This window comes from Acomys minous (genome assembly GCF_964271855.1).
Source record: "Acomys minous genome assembly, chromosome: 3".
NCBI classification, from domain to species: domain Eukaryota; kingdom Metazoa; phylum Chordata; class Mammalia; order Rodentia; family Muridae; genus Acomys; species Acomys minous.
Genome location: NC_140485.1, coordinates 29,298,953 through 29,318,852, shown reverse-complemented (window position 1 = coordinate 29,318,852; position 19,900 = coordinate 29,298,953). Strand labels below are relative to the sequence as shown.

The 19,900-nt window shown below is 44.3% G+C and overlaps 1 protein-coding gene across 1 annotated transcript in view; it reads left to right on the top strand.

The window, feature by feature from the left end:
• Positions 1-64: 64 nt before the first annotated feature.
• CHP1 (calcineurin like EF-hand protein 1) overlaps positions 65-19,900 on the top strand; it is a 34,330-nt gene continuing 14,494 nt past the window's right edge. The window contains exons 1-3 of the mRNA XM_084776401.1: positions 65-272; positions 11,689-11,761; positions 18,357-18,437. Of these exons, the coding sequence (XP_084632527.1) occupies positions 206-272; positions 11,689-11,761; positions 18,357-18,437 (221 nt within the window). The 5' untranslated portion in view covers positions 65-205. The remainder of the gene's footprint in view (positions 273-11,688; positions 11,762-18,356; positions 18,438-19,900) is intronic.

Genomic DNA, 19,900 nt, shown 5'->3' with positions numbered 1-19,900 from the left:
GGCGCCTGCGCAGGGCGCGGCCTCGCTCCGGATTGGCTGGTGTCGGGCCGCCCTCCCCCGCGCGCCACCCCTGGTTTCCCTCCCCCGGGGCCGCAAGAGAAACAGTGCCCTCTCCCTTCTTGACCCCTGGCCCTTCCCTCCCTCCTTCCCTCTTGCCGCCTTTGCTTCTGGCGTTGTCGCTCCCGTAGGAGCTCCCGCCACCGTGATGGGGTCTCGGGCCTCCACGTTACTGCGGGACGAAGAGCTCGAGGAGATCAAGAAGGAGACTGGCTGTGAGTTCGGGTTGGGGGGTGGTGGGAAGGTGGCCCGGCGCGCCTGCGGCTGGCCTCAGTTCTGACGGCGGTTGTCGCTGAAGTCTTGATCTGGGGTGCGGTGACTTTGTAGGGAGGGTCCCCTGCAGCGTCAGGTGCTTTGGGTGACGGAAAGCTAGAACGCCTGTCTGTTCATCTGTAGCGTCCCGGAGCTGGGACGTGGCTCCTCTGGTGCTGTCTTGCCTCAAAAGCCCGGAACCTCGACCCAGCAACGGAGCATAGGCACTGTCACTCCAATCTTGCCCTCGAAAGTCCACGCATTTTCCTCCTTTATGGTTCCTCAGTAGGAAAAACATGAGCAAATCTAAGAAACCGGAATGGTTCCTGGAGAAGACGTAGTACATTCCAATGAGGTTTCTGAGCAAGGACCTAAAACTACTAAAATCACACACAGGGAGCAATAAACTCAGAAAAGAAGATTGTGACCGGGTACTGGATACCTCTAAGCAATCAATCAAGAGACCAGAAACCCGAGTGACGCGTTTTAATCTGAACTGCTGGAGAAAAGGAATGGATATAGTGACCAAGGTTTTAAAGACACAATGAAGATACTTGTCTTATTTTCATATATGTTGATTTATGCTATGTTGCTGTACTTTATGTAGTTGACATTGAAGCTGTATGTACTACAAAATCTGTGAATTTGTACTAGGAACAACATTTAAAAAATTTTTTTTTAGGTTTTTCGAGACAGGATTTCTCTGTGTAACAGTCCTGGCTCTCTTTTGTAGACCAGGCTGGCCTCGAACTCACAGAAATCCACCTACCTCTGCCTCCCCAGTGTTGGGATTAAAGACGTGAGCCACCACGCCCAACCAAAAAAAAAAAATTTTTTTTTAAGTGTATACTCTAGTTTCTTCCTTGTTAACCTTCATGCAGGAGCAGCAGGGCTTTAGAAGTTCCGAAGCAAACACCGCCATACCTTTGAAAAGCCCTTGATGCTGTATGATACAATTATATTGCTGCTGCTCTCTCAGTGACCCTTTGTAAGCTGTGTCTTCGCCATACCTGTGTCTTTGATGATAACGTGAGCTAATAACACAATGGCAAATAGTACTGGAGGAATTACAGAATTCTCCGGGAATGGAGTCCTTGGGTAAATTAAAGGTTGCCCTGGCTGTCTGACAAGTTAAACTTTCTAGAGTGTACACGTTGGAAGAGATGGTATCTTGCCTCGTCTCCTATCGGGTTCCTTTGCTCCTTCCACCGTCCCTTACTAACAGATGGCCGACAGGCCGAGGCAGGACCTACGCACTTAGCCAGGTGATCCTCTTCACAATTTTAAAAACATTTAGCTTTTTATGGCTTTTGTGTTTCAGCTTTCGTTTACGGACATTTGCTGACTTACTCTGAGTCCATGAGTAGGCTTGTAGGCACTCGGATTCGGCAAGCATTTACCTGTGACCACACCTGTAGATACAATGACTTCTTTACATCTAGGGTGACAACGAAATTAAAGCATCTGTGTTTAAAGCACAGAGTCACACCGTGAGTAGGAAGTGTAGTGAGTAAGGGACAAGCTATTGTTTTGTTTTCTTTTGTTTTTTGATACAAGGGCTTACCTTGTAGCCCAGACTTGCTTAGAATACACTACATAAACTGGGCCTGGCGGCACACACCTTTAATCCCAGTTCTCAGGAGGCAGAAACAGGCCAGACATAGGCCAGCCTGGTCCATGCAACAAGTTCCAGGATAACTGGGCCTACACCAGCAAACTCTGTCTCGAAAACTTAAACACAACACAAACCAAACAAAAACAAACATTTACTGTATAGCTCATAGGTTTCAAACGAAGTACAGTCCTCCTGCCTCAGCCTCCCCAGTGCAAATCATGATGGCCAACTGGGGAAAGGCTGTTTGCTTCAGAATGACTGGAACAGTGATGCCATTCTGGTTTCTTTTCATTAGTCCTGGCTGTGGGACTGAGTTATCCCAGCTTGTGACTCATGGACAAACCTAAGTAGTCATGAAAGAACCATTATCCTGGTTACCTAAGAGTGATTCAAGTATGAGAAAGATTGCCATCAAACCAATGGATATACTGGCTGGGAAAACCTAATGAAACAAATACTGAATTTTTGCAGTGTCTGCTGAATATTATGCTAGCTGTTCAGAGCAGATGGCAGTGAGGTACAAGAGACACCCACAACCTGGCTGAGCGAAAGAGGGTTGGGATTCTCTCGCATCAGGACAGGAGGAGGCTGGAATCGTGCAGCACCCACCTTCAGGATTTAGGGAAGAGCCTTTGAGTCGGCTTTGTGGAGTACCAGGAATTAGGTCCTGAAGCATAAATGGATTCATTTTAGATAAAGTTACCTAGGGTGTTACCTCTACCCTAGGGATTGAACTATCAGTTTATCTCGTAAGCACCCATCAGCAAAGGTTTGTTTTATTTTCTTTTTCCTTTCTTCTCCCCTCCCCCCCCCCTTGGACATGCTCTTGTGTAGCCCAGACTGGCTTTAAATTTGAAATCCTATTGCTTTAGCCTCCCATGTACTGGGATTACAGTTGGGTTCAACCCCCTCCCCCCATCAAATGGCTTTGATCCCACCACTCTCGAGGTAGAGGTAGGCAGATCTGTGAGTTCAAGGCCAGCCTGGTCTACAGAACGAGTTCTAGAACAGCCAGGGCTACACAGAGAAACCCTGTCTTGAAAAAAAAAAAAACCAGTGTGTATGTGTTTATGTGTATGGATACATGTGTTTGTGTCTTGCTATTTGATGATGTCATCATTGCTATTTGATACTTAGCCTCTAAATATTTGGAAAGGTAATTCTGAGTAAGAATTACATAGTTTTATCATCTGTAAAATGAGACAATAGTAACTTACATTTTAGAATACCTATCTTGGGGGCTGGAGAGATGGCTCATTGGTTAAGAGCACTCTCCGTTTTTCCAGAGGTCCTGAGTTCAATTCCAGAAACCACATGGTGGCTCACAACCATCTGTACTGGGATCTGATGCCCTCTTCTGCATGCAGGTATATATGCAGATAGAGCACTCATATACATAGGAATAAATAAATAGAATTTTATCTTGATAAATGAAAAACAGTTATTTTGAATTATGTTGATATAAGTGTCCTGAAGTTGCTAGCTTTTTTTTTCTTTTTTCTTTTTTAATTTCCAGGGATTTTTATTTTATTTTTGGCTTTTTGAGACAAAGTCTCAAATGCTATGTAATACTGGCTGTCCTGGAGCTTGTTATGTAGACCATGGTGGTCTGGAACTCACAGAGAACAGCTTGCTTCTGCCTCCCGAGTGCTGGGATTAAAGGCATGTGCCACCCCCCCACCCGCCCAGCTCTCCGAGTTTTTAAATATGTGTGTGTGTGTGTGTATGTGTGTGTGTGTGTATGTGTGTGTATATGTGTGTGTATGTGTGTATGTGTGTGTATGTGTATGTGTGTGTGTATATATGTGTGTATGTGTGTTTGTGTGTGTATATGTGTGTGTCTGTGTGTGTGTGTATGTATGTGTGTGTGTGTGTGTGTTAAACCTGTCTATGGCTATATAACTAGAAGTGGTAGCATTTTGTACATTGCTTTTTTTTTCTTTCTTTCTTTCCTTCTAGACAGGGTTTCTCTGTGTACCCTTGGTTGTCCTGGACAACCTGCCCTTGCTTTGTAGATCAGCCTGGCTTCAAACTCACAGAGATCTGCCTGCCTCTGCCTCCCTGAGTGCTAGGATTATAAGTGTATGCCCACCTCGCCTGGCCTGTTTTTAGTTTTTCAGGGCAGGGTTTTTCTGTGTAGCTGTGGCTGTCCGGGGCCTCACTCTGTAGACCACTCTGAGTGCCTCCGCGCCTGGCTCATTCTTTATTTTCAATGTGCCTTAGGAATCAAATACATTTTTTGTCAATCCTAAGAGAGTAAATCTAAAAGAAGACAAATCTTGATTTTGTTTTATTTATTTTTGAGGCAGGCTCACTCAGAACAATCCCTTTCTTCAACTTTCTGAGTTTTGGGATAGCAGGTATGAACCACCTGCCCTGCTGAGGGTTCTCAACGTTTAAGAAACACTTTGGTGGCTCACATCTTTAATCCTAGCACTTGGGAGGCAGAGGCAGGCAGATTGCTGTGAGTTTGAGGCCAGCCTGGTCTACAAAGTGAGTCCAGGACAGCCAAGGCTAGCAACAGAGAAATCCTGTCTCAAAAAAAAAAAAAAAAAAAGGAAAGAAAGAAAAAAAGAAACACTTTGGGGTCCAGAGAGATGGCTCAGCAGTTAAGAGGACCCCAGTTTGATTCCCAGCACCCATATTAGGCAGGTGGTTCACAACCACCTGTATTGTGGCCTCCAAGGGAACCCTACTGACATGCACAAACTCAAACATACACATAGTTTAAAAAAAAAAAAAGCGAGATGTGGAGGCAGAGGCAGGCAGATCTTTAAGTTCCAGCCCAGCTAGGGCTGCATAGTGAGACCCAGTCTCAGAAAGGAAGAAAGAAAGAAAAAAAGAAAGAAAGGAAGGAAAGAAAGAGGTAGGGTGGAGGGGAGGAGAAAAGAAACGCTTTGTTGACTTTGTTGTTATAAAACACTATATTTAGCCTTTGTTCTATCACCTTTCCCAATTCTACATTTTTATAAGCCGGCACATTTGAATAAAAGATGTAATTGGAGGGAGATCACAGCGTCTTAGGAATTCCTCTAATGACCCTTAGTGCACTTAACCATAGGAGTAGCCCTTCCTGCTGATTGCCGTAACTCTGAGCAAAGGTTCATGCCAACTGACTAGCGGTGAGTACAGGTTGCTTTATCTTTAGTTTCTGCCTCTGGTGTGTGTCCTGTGGGTATGGGCAAGGTGTTGAACGGGTTAGGAAGTGAGCTGTACAGACCAGTGACTTTGTTTGTTTGAAAGGGTGTAGTGATACCAAGGGTGTGGGTTTCTCTCTAGTTCCAACAGAGTATAAGCCCGACAAAGGCAATTGCTTAAAAATAACATCTTGAGACCAGGTGTGGTGGCGCATGCCTTTAATCCCAGCACTCGGGAGGCAGAGGCAGGCAGATCACTGTAAGTTCGAGGCCAGCCTGGTCTACAAAGCGAGTCCAGGACAGCCAAGGCTACACAGAAAAACCCTGTCTCAAAAAACAAAAACAAAAACAAAAACAAAACAAAACAAAACAAAAAGAATAACATCTTGAAATTGAGCATCTGTGTGCTACTGCCTCCTTCTTGGGCCCTTTCCTAGGCTCTCCCTGTCTTACCCTAGTGTTGGGGGACCTTGCTATCTTCTGTCTTGTCACCTACTGAACTGCAAATGCAGAGATAATATCTTTGGCAGGCTTGAAATACTTTGTAAAGTTCTATACCTTCCTAGTTTTCTCCCAGAGTTCCCATTTCTTAGTAGAAAGGGGTAAGGAGACCTATGTGTCAAGTTAGAGAATGGAGCTGCCAAGGAACAGACCCTGATGAACGAGGAAGGGGGTTCAGGGCACAGACTGCTTCAAGTCTACATAGAAACTCACTGACCCTAGAAGCAACTGCAGAGATAAGCTAAGTCTTCTGAGTTTCAGCAGAAATACATTATGCTATAAACAGCAACACATGTGTTACGTGCAGTAAACACTGTTTTGGAAAGAGGTTATATGTAGTTAAAGGCAAACTTACTGTGACCTGACCTGAATGTAGCAGATTCAGGAGATGAGATTTTCATACCAGATCCAGATGTGGAAGCTTATTTTATGCCTATAACACCAGCACTAGGCGGGGTTAACACAGAGGGTTCTGAGTTCAAGGCCATACTAGACTGTAGCAAGAGGGTGTCTTTTGCTGGCCAGATGGCTCCTTTGGGTAAAGCACCAAACCTGATGCCCTGAGTTTGATTCCTAGGACCCACATGGTAGAAAGAGAATTGACTCTGGCAAGTTGCCCTTTGACCTTATGTGGGCTGTGGCACAAACACATGTGCACACATACACATGCAAATATATGTATATACAAACAATATATGTATATATTGTTTGTTTGTTTGTTTGTTTTTGTTTTTCAAGACAGGGTTTCTCTGTGTAGCCCTGGCTGTCCTGGACTCGCTTTGTAGACCAGGCTGGCCTCGAACTCACAGAGATCCGCCTGCCTCTGCCTCCTAAGAGGGATCTCTGTGAGTTCGAGGCCAGCCTGGTCTACAAAGTGAGTCCAGAACAGCCAAAGCTACACAGAGAAACCCTATCTCAAAAAACCAAAATAAATAAATAAATAATACAGTCTCAGCTGGGGGTGGTGGCATACACCTTTAATCTTAGCACTTGGGGAGGCAGAGGCAGGTGCATTTCTGAGTTCCAGGACAGCCAATGTTACACAGAGAAACCGTGTCTCAAAAAAAAAAAAAAAGAGGCTCAAAATAGCAGCAACAACAGAACAGCAGGAACAACAGTCACCAAAACAAAACCCCAAGAGTTCAGGTTTTGTATGTAAACTTTCAAATATACAGAAAAGTTGGTGGTCACTGTGCGCCGATATTTGTTCCTATTTAATGCATGTGTCGTTACAGTTTTGCTGTATTTGCTTTATATATCTATTCTCTGCTCATTAGTCTACTTATTTATTTTGGTGCTAGGGAGTAAACCTAGAGTTTCACTTTTATGCATGCTTAGAAAGTACCACTGAGCTCCAGTGGTGTTTTGTTTTGTTTTGTTTTGTTTTGTTTTGTTTTGTTTTGTTTTTTTGGTAGGGGTCAGGGAGCAGGGACAGGGAGTTATTGTGTTACCCTGGTTGACCTGGAACTCACTCTATAGACCACGCTGGCCTTAAACTCAGAGATCCGCCTGCCTCTGCCTCCTGAGTGCTGGGAGTGCGTGTGCCACCACCACCCAGTGGTCTCTGCTAATTCTTAAGAGAGTAGGTTAGATCTTGAAGTCCTTATGTTGGGAAACCGTCAGGGCATGAAGCATGGGGTGCAATGGCCAGGCATGCAGGCTCAACTCTGCAGTACCCCTAGAGCTGCTCTTGCCTGCAGCTGCACACTTCACCCCAGGCTGTCTTCTTCAAGATTGGGGTGACGGCAATGGCAACATAGCTTGGCTCATCTCCTTTAACTGTCCTGCTTCTCCCTGCCAGTCCACCTGGCTGCTTAGCGCGTGCTTGAAAGACCTTCCTGTCCTGAGCAAAAGGCAGAAATGATAGAAAGCTCTGACCTCAAGGTTAGCAGTCTTTTCAGTCTTTCAGTATAAAATAATTATGTGCTCAGCAGCAGAGTAGACTACAGCTTCATTCAAGACGGTATTCACAGTCTATTCTAAGGGAAACTGTAAACTCCTGAGATTTCCTTCCGCTTTCCAAGAATGACACAGCTGATAGGTGCCTTCCTGGTTAGCTTAGCTTCTTCAATGAGTTTGTTTTCACTGAAAGCATGTCCTTCCTGCTTTATTCCTGGCAGTTAATACATGTGTGTGTGTATTGTGTAGATCCCTTAACGGCAGATTAAAGCCCAGTGTGGCAGTCCATGCATATAATACTAACACTCTGGAGACTGAGGCACGCTTGCAAGTTTGAGGCTAGCCTGTGCTATAGAGTGAGTTCAAGATCAGCTCTACACTTTGGTGCACTTTGGAGGTTGCGTTGGTCATTTATTATTAGTTTTAGGAGCTGAATTAGATTGTGACATTTACCTTCATTTAAAAATTGTATAAATCTCTCTCTTAACAACAAGCTGTTAGTTTCATGCTTCTGGCATGGGATATGGGGGCTTAGGTGTTAGGAAGGCTACACTGGGTATTATTTTGTTCTATTTATATTTTATCATGTGTATAATACTAAAATAATATAATATATAAATATATAATGCTTTAAAGTTAATAACAAAAGATACTTTGACCATTTTCCTTTTTTGTTTATTTGGTTGGTTTGTTGGTTGGTTTTGGTTTTTGGTTTTCCGAAACAGGGTTTCTCTGTTTTAGTTCTGGCTGTCCTGGACTCATTTAATAGACCAGGCTGGCCTCAGAGATCACCTGCCTCTGCCTCTCCAAGTGCTAGGATTAAAGGCATGCACCACTATGCCTGGCTTCATTTTCCATTTTTAAAAACCCAATAATCTGTGGGTGGTGGTGGCACATGCCTTTAATCCCAGCACTTGGAAGGCAGAGGCAGGCAGATCGCTATGAGTTCGAGGCCAGCCTGGTCTAAAAAGCTAGTCCAAGATAGTCAAGGCTACACAGAGAAACCCTGTCTCAAAAAACAAAAACAAACAAAAAAAAAAAACAAAAAACCCCACGCAATAATCTGAAATGTAAGACTCACTAGAAACTTAACAAGTGAACTAAATGTTATATAGTTACTTAAAAATCCTTCAGGGCCGGACAGTGGTGCACGCCTTTAATCCTAGCACTCAGGAGGTAAGAGGCAGGTGGATCGCTGTGATTTCAAGGCCAGCCTGGTCTACAGTTCGAGTCTAGGACAGCCAAGGCTACACAGAGAAACCCTGTCTTGAAAAACAAAACAAAAAAACAACACAAACAAAAATCCTTCAGGGTCTCGGGAGGCAGAGGCAGGCACGTTGCTGTGAGTTTGAGACCAGCCTAGTCTACAAAGCAAGTCCAGGGCAGCCAAGGCTATTATATAGAGAAACCCTGTCTCCAAAAAAGCAAACAACAACAAAAAAATCCTTTAGGGGCTCGAGAAGATGGCTTAGTGGGTAAGAGAGTTTGCTCTGCAAGAGGAACCTCGGCTCAATCCCCAGACTCATTGGAAGGCAGGCATGCCTGAATTTAAGCACTGGGACGTGGAGATAGCCAGATGCCTGGATCTCACTAGCCAGCCAGCCATAATGTTAGCTTCCAGTTGAGTGAGAGGCTCAGTTTCACGGTGGCCAGTTGGAGTGTGGTGGAGGAAGACGCCTCAAGTCCCACTCTGGCTTCTGCATGTGATGCATGGTGCATGCACTCGCACACATGCTGTACATACCCTATGTACCCCAGGCAGGGAATGCTGTAAAGTACTCAAAACCAGGGTTGAGAAGATGGCTCAGTGGTTGAATGCATCCTGCTCTTCTAGAAGGGCTGAGTTCAGTTCCTAACACCCATGTTGGGCAGCTTACAATGTCCTGAAGCTCCAGTTCCTGGGAAATCTAATATTTCTGGCTTCTGAGGGTACCAGCACTTGCACAGACAAAAAATACAATAAAAAATAGATATTTTAAGAATATTTTACAAAATTATTCTGCCAAGATGAAAGACTATGAATTACTTATTGAAAAGTAAGCTATTAGCCGGGCGTGGTGGCGCACGCCTTTAATCCCAGCACTCGGGAGGCAGAGGCAGGCGGATCGCTGTGAGTTCGAGGCCAGCCTGGTCTACAGAGTGAGTCCAGGACAGCCAAGGCTACACAGAGAAACCCTGTCTCAAAAAACCAAAAAAATAAATAAATAAATAAATAAAAATAAAAAAAATAAAAAAAAGGAGAGAGAGAGAGAGAGAGAGAGAGAGAGAGAGAGAGAGAGAGAGAGAGAAAGAAAAGTAAGCTATTAGTGCCCGGAGAGATGGCTGCTCTTGCAGAAAACCTGAGTTCAGTGGCAGCTCCCAGCTGTCTGTAACTCCTGGTCCATTCTAACACTCTGAAACATACTATATGCAGTCAAAATACCAGTATATAAATAAATTATTTTTAACAATTAAAAAGAGAAAATTAAGCTATTGGATCTAAAGTACACAATGAGTGATAGCAGATGGTGTGTTGAAGAAGTGATGTTGATAGTAAACACAGATTCCAAAACTTTTGGGGAAACATAGTTATTCTCCACCTGACTTAATTTTGCTCAACTAAGGAATTTTATTACAAGAGCAGCTTTTTATGCCAGGTGCTAGGCAGGGATAAACTGGTCAGATTCCTAAAGAAAGTGGTTCTGACTGCCTGGTCAAGAAGTTGGAGAGAGCTTAGTGGTATAACCTGTCCCCTCGGGCCACTTAGGGATGATGAGGTGGTGATAATAGTTAACTTGGAGTGCTTTCCCAGTCAGGCGCTTTGCCAAGCGTTCTCCTTCCATCAACTCACCCCCTGGGTGCCATGAGTGGAATCAGCATCTGTCCTGGCCCTACAGAGAGCTGCTCAGTCCTGCCTGGCCGGCCGCAGAGCGCCCTGCGTGTGCCCTTCAGCAGCAGGACCTGCTTGTTCTGCCTGGGTGGGAGCAGTTGTGCCTCCTTCTCTGTCCTCTGCGTACCTCAGTTACTAGAGCTCCACTTCAAGGATGAAGCTCATGCCAAAGGGATCACAGCTGCCCTCGTGTGCACTCTCTGCCCCACCACTCACTTCCTGTTTCACCTCCTGCCCTGTTTACTTTGTTTCATTGTTCCTCATACAGCAAGTCCAGTTCTGTTGCTTGAGCGTGGGGAGGACAGCCACCCAAACCACACTTCCCGTAACCCCTAATGCCACCCAGGTGCCGCCGAGATAAGCTCTGGACTTGTTACCGGCTTAGGGCTAATGGCTGTGGTCATTCTGCAAGGGGACTAAACTGTTTCCCAGATAGGCCTTTTGCACTTTCAGGCTTGTATTTTGGCCTGTAGTTATAAACTGCTTTTAGCTGTCAGCTTCTGCTGAAGTTCACGGAGGGCATCCAGAGTGTAGAGCCATTAGCTTCTCTTGTGGGTGTCATCTGGTCACAGTATGGCTGGCCACTTGGTTACGTCAAATAAGTTGATTCTACATTGTGGTGGTCTGTCACCTGACAAAGTCCTGAAGAATAGGTGATTGCTGATAGTTGGTACAGAAAGTGACTGGACATTAAAAACAGAATTGTGTGACACTCTATGATGTATTAGTATTTAGTTTGGTGTTAAGTTGCTTAGAAATTCCAGTCTGAAGAGTCAAATTAATAGGTTTGAGTTAGTTTGGCTTTTTTTGGAGGGGAGGGTGTTTCAAGACAGGGTTTCTCTGTGTAGCCCTGGCTGTCCTGGACTCACACTGTAGATCAGGCTGGCCTCAAACTCACATTAATCCACCTGCCTCTACTTTTCAAGTCCTGGGATTAATGGTGTGTGTCACCATACCTGGCTGGTTTGGCTTTTTTGTTTGTTTGTTTGTTTTTAGTTTGTTTTTCGAAACAGGGTTTCTCTGTGTAGCCTTGGCTGTCCTGGACTAGCTTTGTAGACCAGGCTGGCCTCAAACTCACAGAAATCTGCCTGCGTCTGCCTCTCTTGAGTGCTGGGATTATAGGCGTGCTCCACCATGCTGGGCTTATACTTCATTTTAAGAGCCAATTTTCATTGCTTTTGATTTAGTTTCTTTTCCAGCTCCTACTCTTCAGGTTTTTTTTACAACTAGCTGTTTTGACATTGCAGAAAGAATTGTACAGCTCCCCACCTTCCCTACACTGAAGCAGGTGGTAACCTGGGGGTTTAGTGTGAATGTATGCCTGCTTCCTCAGTTGGGACTAATTTTGTGCTCTTTAGTTTCCCACAGTCAGATCACACGCCTGTACAGCCGGTTCACCAGCCTGGACAAAGGGGAGAATGGGACTCTCAGGTGAGCACTTCCTTTCCTTCCTTCCCTCCCAGGCCAGAAGCTCCCCAGCAGCTGTCTTTATTCCAAGGGTAGGCATACTAGATGTCTTCCATTTGGAGAACAAGGACTGTTTTGGCCATGGTGCCTACGCATCATTGGTCCACCAAGGAATTCAATAAGCAGAACAGTGATGCTAATTCGTGGCTAGGCTTTAGCTGCTTTATTCCAATTCCCTCTAAGTTTAGGTGGCTTGTTTTCCCCAAGATTCTTATTCTCTTCTCAAGCTTGGCCCTTTGTCTCTCAATGGTTTTTTTAAAAGCTGACCCATAAATGGCTTAAGTTACTCTGCTGTCTCTCATGTCCCAGCCATAACTTTAGGGTACATCACTGACTAGGTTTAGTGTTTTAGTACTTTAGTCTAGATTATTGATCCTCATCTGAAGGCTGATTTACCACCCAGGGAAAATTTGTCTGGAGGCATTTTTGATGATCATGATTGGGAAATGTTACTAAGATGCAGCCAGCTACCTTTCAGTAGCCTCATGATTGAGAAATAGGCTACGCTAGGACTGGAGAGATGGCTCCGTAGTTAAGAGTACATACTGCTTTAGCAGAGGACCTGAGTTCTGTTCCCATACTCACATCAGGCTGCGTACAACTGCCTGTATCTACAGCTGCAGAGGGTCCAATACCGTCCACACCTCTGTGGTCACCTGTGTATTAAGATTAGAGATGAGCCAGGCTTGGTGTTGAACATCTATAATTTCAGCTTGGGAGGTTGAGACAGTTATGGGGTCACATAGTGAGGCCCTAGCTTTAAAATTTTTTTAATAATGGTATTGAGTGCTCACTTTGGCAGCACATACACTAAAATTGAAATGGTACAGAGGAGATTAGCATGGCCCCTGTGCAAGAATAACACACAAATTCGTGAGCGTTGCATATTTTTTTTAAATCTGGTATTGAAAGACAGGACTTAGATCCTATGACATTGGAAGTTCACATTTAGGTCCTATTAGTGAGTCTAAACTGATTCTGGCTAGATTGTACACCCAATGCTTGATAACAGGCCTGGTGAGTAGGGGTATGTGCTTCTTAGCTAAAGTTAAGGCTGTTAGGTTGTTGAACTGAAATATGTAGCCACAGAATTCAAGTAAGCTTCATTATCATGTAAAAGTGGGGATTGTTTGTTGTGTGTATATATTCACTGGTGTTTTGTTTACAAGTGTATCTGTGTGAGAGGTATCAGATGCCCTGGGACTGGAGTTACCAACAGGTGTGAGCTGCCATGTGGCTGCTGGGAAATGATCCTGGGTCCTTTGGAAGAGCAGTTAGTGCCCTCATTTACTGAGCTGTCTCTCCTGCCCTTGGTTATGAATGGCTATTTTTGTTCATTCCTTGGTAACAGAGATGGGTTTCCTAAATGATCAAAATAGATTAAATCCAGAGATCCTGTTCCCGGCCTCTGCACTCAGTCCACTAGGTCAGTGTTTACCTTTTACGAGATGGGGAGAAGAGTCAACTCATTCATCAACCGTCTACAGATTAAACCATGACAGGAAGAGTGTGAAGACTCGTGAGTGCAGTAGCAATGTCTCACAAGCTGTCCTCATTAGCATGGAGAGAAGAAGAATGCGCGTGTTGTGTTCTGTTAATATGCTTCTTAGAGGCAGGAATTAAATACATTCAAGTTTCTGGGTTTTTTTTTCCTTTTTAAAAAAGATTTATTTATTATGTATACAATGTTCTACCTGCATATATGCCTCAGTGCCAGCAGAGGACACTAGATCTCATTACAGATGGCTGTGAGCCACCGTATGGTTGCTGGGAATTGAACTCAGGGCTTTGGAGGAACAGACAGTCCTCTTAACCTATGAGCCATCTCTCCATCCCTACATTTATTTTATTGTGTGTGTGGGTAATAGGTGTTGGGGAGCATGGAAAGGAGTCATAAGATAACTTGTGGGATTCAGCTCCATTTCTCTACCATGTGGGTTCCGAATATTGAACTGGCATCATAAATCTAGGTAGTAAGGACTTTACCTCCTGAGCCAGTTGTGAGCTGCCATGTTGGTGCTGGGAAATGAGCTCACTGTGCAAGAGCAGTGACTGTTCTTAGCTGCTAAGCCATCTGTGCAGCTCAGCCTCCCCCCATACTAACTTTTTTCTCCCGAGACAGGGTTTCTCTGTGTAGCCTTGGCTGTCCTGGACTCACTTTGTAGACCAGGCTGGCCTCCAACTCACAGAGATCCACCTGCCTCTGCCTCCCAACTGCTGGGATTAAAGGCATGTGCTACCACGCCCTGCTTATAACTTTTGCCATGTACCCGGGAGTATATTTCCTACAACAACAATGGGGCAGATTGTAACTCCAGTTCCAGGGGATCTGGCACCCTCACATAGCCATACATACCAATGCACATTAAAAAATAATAATAATAATGGGGCATGGTGGCAACAGCACACATTAGGTAGAGCCATGAAGATCAAGCATTTGAGGATGGCCTGGGCTACATGTTATTCTGTCTTTTTAAAATACTTGTATTTTAGGCCAGTGAAATGTCTCAGCAGGTAAAGTGCCTGCCCTTATCATCAACCTGAGTTCCACACTCTATCCACAAACAGACATGGATGTAACAATAGATGGAATACTGTCCCTCTGTCTGTCCCATCCCTGTTCCCCCACACACACCCCACTCTGCCCCCACAGGGTTTCTCTGGGTAGCCTTGGCTGTCCTGAACTCACAGACTGGCCTTGAACTCACAGAGATCTACCTGCCTCTGTCTCCTGAGTGCTGGGATTAAAGGTGTGTGCCAACACCGCCCGGCTATTTTTTTTTAAAGCATTATTTGATCCATACTCAGTATCAATTATAATCCCATCATTCAGGAGGATGAGGCAGGAAGATTAGAATTTAGACCACCCAAGGCATGGCCCTTTGTGTCAGAAGAACAGCAGCTTGCCTGCTGTAGTGTAGCATGCCTGTAGTCTGAGCATCTTAGGAGGTAAGAGGCAGGAGAATCCAGAGTTCAGCTTAGCGAGGTAGTGAGTCTGACTGAGGGCAGCCTGAGTCATACGAGACTCAAGACAGAGGAGGAGTAAGAGAGATGGCTCAGAAGTTAAGAGTATTTATTTTGGGGTGTGGTGGCTCATGTTTTAATCTGCTTAGGAAGCAGAGGCAGCCTAGTCAAAAAAGTGAGTTTCAGGACAGCTAGGGCTACATAGAGAGACCTACACACACACACACACACACACACACACACACACACACACACACACACACACACACGAAAGAGGGAGTGTGTGGTTGGAGAAATGGTGTGGTAATTAAGAGCACTGACTACACTTCAAGAGAACCTAGACTCCATTCCCAGCATCCACAAGGCAACTCATAACCGTCTATTAACTTCAGTTCCAAGGGATCTGCTGTCTTCTGGCTCCTCAGGCACTAGGCACACACAGGGTACACAGGCATACATGGAGGTGAAATACCCATAATACAAAATACTTTAAAATTTTTAGTATTTTGATGCAGTACTATCTCATAACAGTATCCTCTACAGCAATTTTGTAGTCTAAAATCATATGTAGAGTTTATATATTCATCTTTTTTTGTTTGTTTTTACATCTGTTTATTTGTGTGTGCATGTTCGGAGGTCAGAAGACAGCTTGAAAGAGTTGGCTCTGTGGGGCTGGATAGATGACTCAGCAGTTAAGAACACTTGTTGCTCTTTTAGAGGAAATGGTTCAGTTCCTAGCATCTACTTGGTGGCTCATAACCACCCGTAACTCCAGTTTCAGGGGATCTAATGCCCTCTTCTGACTTCCACGGGTACCAGGCATGTAGGTGGTACATATACATCATATACATACACATAGGTAAAAGACTTAGAAACATTAAAGTAAAGCAAATGAACCTAGAAAGAGTTGAATCTCTGTGCTGCCCTGTGGGTATAGGAGATCTACCTAGTCTTAGTGGCAAATGCTGTATCTGATGACTTATCTTTTTCATGCTTTGTTGTTACTGCTTCCCCTACCCTCACTCTGTGTGTTTATCTTTGGGCTTTATTTGTTTGTGCGTTGCTTTGGTTTGGTTTGGTTTGATTGGTGTTTTTTGAGACAGAGTTTCTCTATGTAGCCCTGGCTGTCCTGGACTCACTTGGTAGACCAGGCTGGCCTTGAACTCACAGCAATCCTCCTGCCTCTGCCTCCCGAGTACTGGGATTAAAGGCATGTGCCTCCACACCTGATTATGTATGTACCTTTGTATGTGCATGAATTTATATACCCTTGTGTATATATGGGTGTAGAATTCATAGGTCATAGTCTACAATTTTTACAGGATTCTCACTACTTACCTTTGGCTGGCCTCAAACTCAGAAATATGCCTACCTCTGCTTCTGCATCTATCCTTAGTGCTGAGATTAAGGTGTGAGCTACCTGGCCCAGCCAATCTTACTATTTGGTACAAGGTCTGGATGAATTTAGAACACATCAATTCTGCTAAGCTGATTAGCCAACGAGCTCAGGGATCTACATGTCCACCTTTCCAGTGCTGGCGTTACAGATGGAAGCTGCTGTCTCTGGCTTTTTTTACATGAGTGCTAGGGATCTGAACTCAGGCTCTTAGGCTTGGGAGCCACACACTTTACTCACAGAGCTGTGTTACCAGCCCTTGGCTTTTCTTATTTTGTATTTTGTATTTTTGGTTTTGTTTTTATTTGTTGTTGTTGTTCATCTATTTTGTTTTTCCAGTCAGGGTTTCTCAGTGTAGCCCTGGCTGTCCTGGACTTGCTTTGTAGACCAGACTGGCCTTGAACTCACAGAGATCCGACAGTCTCTGTCTTTCTAGTGCTGGGATTAAAGGTGTACACCACCACACCCTGCTTTCTTTTGTTCCTTTGAGACAGGTCTCCTGTGTCTTCGGCTGCCCTTAAGCTTCTTACATAACAAGGATGCCCAGGAACTGCAGGTCCTCCTGCCTCTATACTCCCTTTGTCATAGCTTCAGGCATGTTCCGTTCTGCCCAGTGTACGCGGTGCTGGGATTGGCTCTGCGAGCTCTCTACCCACTGGGCTGCCTCCCAGCTCTGGTTCAACAGTTCTTCCGTCTCCTTAGGTCTGTTGCAGTCTTTTACTTTTTGCCTGGGGCTGTGCTGGGGATCGAACCTTGGGCCTTCATCTGCTGAATGTGTGTTCCACCACTGATAGAAGCCTTAGCTCCTCCATCCTCCGTGGCTCTGATACTTTGCAGAGTAAATCATGGGCAGTGTTGTATTCCTCGCATAGATATCAAAGAGATTTTAGAGAAATACTGAGCAGTTTGTGAAACAGCAATGTTCAAAAATTTTAATATGGGCTGGGTATGGTAGCACATGCCTGTCATCTCAGTGCTCAGGGGCTGGAAAACATGTATCCCAGGCTGGCCTGTACTACAGCCCGTACTCGCTCAAGGCCAGCCTGGGCTGCCATGAAATAATAGGATGTTACTGGAGAGACTTTTTTTTTTTTTTAACAAAAAACATATTTTGACTTAAAGTCTTATTTAAACATTTCTGCCTTTTAGTTGTGGCAAGGGCAAGTACTTGTCTAGGTCAATTTCCTCAGCTCTACAAGGGCACAGATAAAGCATGGCATGTAAAAAGAGCGATACTGTATCAAGTGGGAGCAGCAGGGATGTATATGCAATGAATGGTATCACAGTCTCCACGTTGTGTGACGCTGCCTGCTCTTAACATGTCCAAGGTTAAGTCTGCTCCACGTCCTGTCACTGGAAGGGTTTTTTCCTTTCCTTTTTCTGTCTTTTCTTATTCCCTGTTTTTTGTTTTGTTTTGTTTTGTTTTTTGTTTTTTTTTTTTGAAAACTATGAGGAGCTCTCACTCTGGAGTCCAAAGTATGCTAGAACTGACTATAGGTCAGTCTGGCCACTGTGCCCTATCGTTCTTGCCTCTCTTTCTTCTTTTTTATTTATTTATTTATTTATTTTTGGTTTTTGGTTTTTCAAGACAGGGTTTCTCTGTGTAGCCTTGGCTGTCCTGGACTCTCTCTGTAGACTAGGCTGGCCTCGAACTCACAGAGATCCACCTGCCTCTGCCTCCCAAGTGCTGGGATTACAGGCATGCGCCACCACATGTGCCATTTTCTATATATATATATATATATTTTTTTTTTTTAATTCTTTCCTTGAGCAGAAACATCTCTTAAGAATTTCTTGCACTTCATATGTGTCTTAGCTCTTCTAAAGTAAGCTCCTGCAGTCAAGTTCTTCGGTAGTCGATTGTGTGTATTTACTGTTCACGGTGCCAAACTTAATAACTACAAAATGGTAATGTTCAAGCAATCATTTACTAAGGAACAGCATAGTATTTGCTCATTGTTTGGCTTATTGACATAACCTGTTTGCTGGGATTACTGGGACATAGCAAAATTCAACCTTGTTTCATTCACAGCTGAGTTGGTACAAAAAACACTTGGCAGGTTTTGTCTTGTTACTTGTATACTGTGCCACAGAAGCAATTCCAGGAGGCAGGATTCTTGCTGGGATGTTCTCTGTTGGCTTTCAAAGAGTTCGTTCCAAAGGCCGGTGCTGCCTAGCTCCTGCTCATTCTCTTGGCAGCCGGGAAGATTTTCAGAGGATTCCAGAACTTGCCATCAACCCACTCGGGGACCGGATCATCAATGCCTTCTTCTCAGAGGGGTGAGTCGGGGCAGTCGTTGGACGGCCTTTGGTTTTGATTTCTTCCTTTGTTGTCTAGTCTATATTAATTGCTAGTATAGGGTAATAATAATAATAATAATAGTAATAGTAGTAGTAGTAGTAGTAGTAATAATAATAATAATGTACAATAGTATGATAGTTGTCATGGTTGCCCAGAATTAAATTAGGCATCCCTAAGTTTCTTTTCTTTTTTCTTTTTTCGTTTTGTTTTTTCAAGACAGGGTTTCTCTGTGTAGCCTTGGCTGTCCTGGACTCACTTTGTAGACCAGGCTGGCCTTGAACTCTGCCTGTCTCTGCCTCTCAAGTGCTGGGACTAAAGGTGAGCACTACCATATCAGGCTTGTTTTGATTTTTTGAGACAGGATTTCTCTGTGTAGCAGAGCCCTGGCTGGCCTGGACCTGCTTTGTAGAGCTACCTTGATTTTTTTCTTCTATTTATTTTTGTGTCTATGTGCACCTATATGGTGCCATCAGAGACTATTAGAGCTGCTGGAATGGGAGTTGTCGATGGTTTGTGAGTTGCCATGTAGGTGCTGGAAATCAAACCCAGGCTCTCTGCAAAAACACTAGTGCTCTTAACCACTGAGCCATCTCTGTAGTCTCCTGTTACAAATCTTTATATTAAAAATGGAAGTCCAGCACACAAAACATTGTTGGCTGTTAAAGTGCTGGACTGTGTGCATTTGTGGTCACTTATCCCCCCATCAGTACCTCCTCCCCTCCAAGCTATTTCTGTTTTCCCTCTCCCTTACCCCATTATTCATACACACTTCCCCTACTTCTCCCCCCCCTTCCTTTTTTCTTTCTTTCTTTTTTGAGACAGGGTTTCTCTGTGTAGCTCTGGCTGTCCTGGAACTAGCAGTGTAGATCAGGCTAGCTTCGAATTCACAGAGATCTGCCTGCCTCTGTCTCTGAGTGCTAGGATTAAAGGCCTGCACTGCCACTGCCTGACTTCCACTCCTCTCTTGTGTATGAGATTATATGTGCACACACATAAAGTACACACACACACACACACACACATATATATATATATGCACACATATTATTTTTTCACATATATTACATAAATATGTATGTTCACATAATCATATTGATTAACTGAGGGTAAATTGCATGGCCCTTTACCTCCAAATGCTTCAGAATGTATTTGTTTAGAAGTTAGCCTTCGCCTCCTGGTGTCCTGGAGTGCGTGTTGCTGTTCTCCGGTTCAGTTCCACTGGATCAGGAGGTCATCGCAGCCTCACTCACGATAATGACAGGGTTTGTGTGCCTTTGCTCAAATAAAATGAATAACTTAAAAAATAACAATAAAAAGTTAACCTTTCAGCCAGGTGTGGTGGCACATGCCTTTAATCCCAGCACTCAGGAGGCAGAGGCAGGTGGATCTCTGTGAGTTCAAGGCCAGCCTGGTCTACAAAGGGATACCAGGACAGCCAATG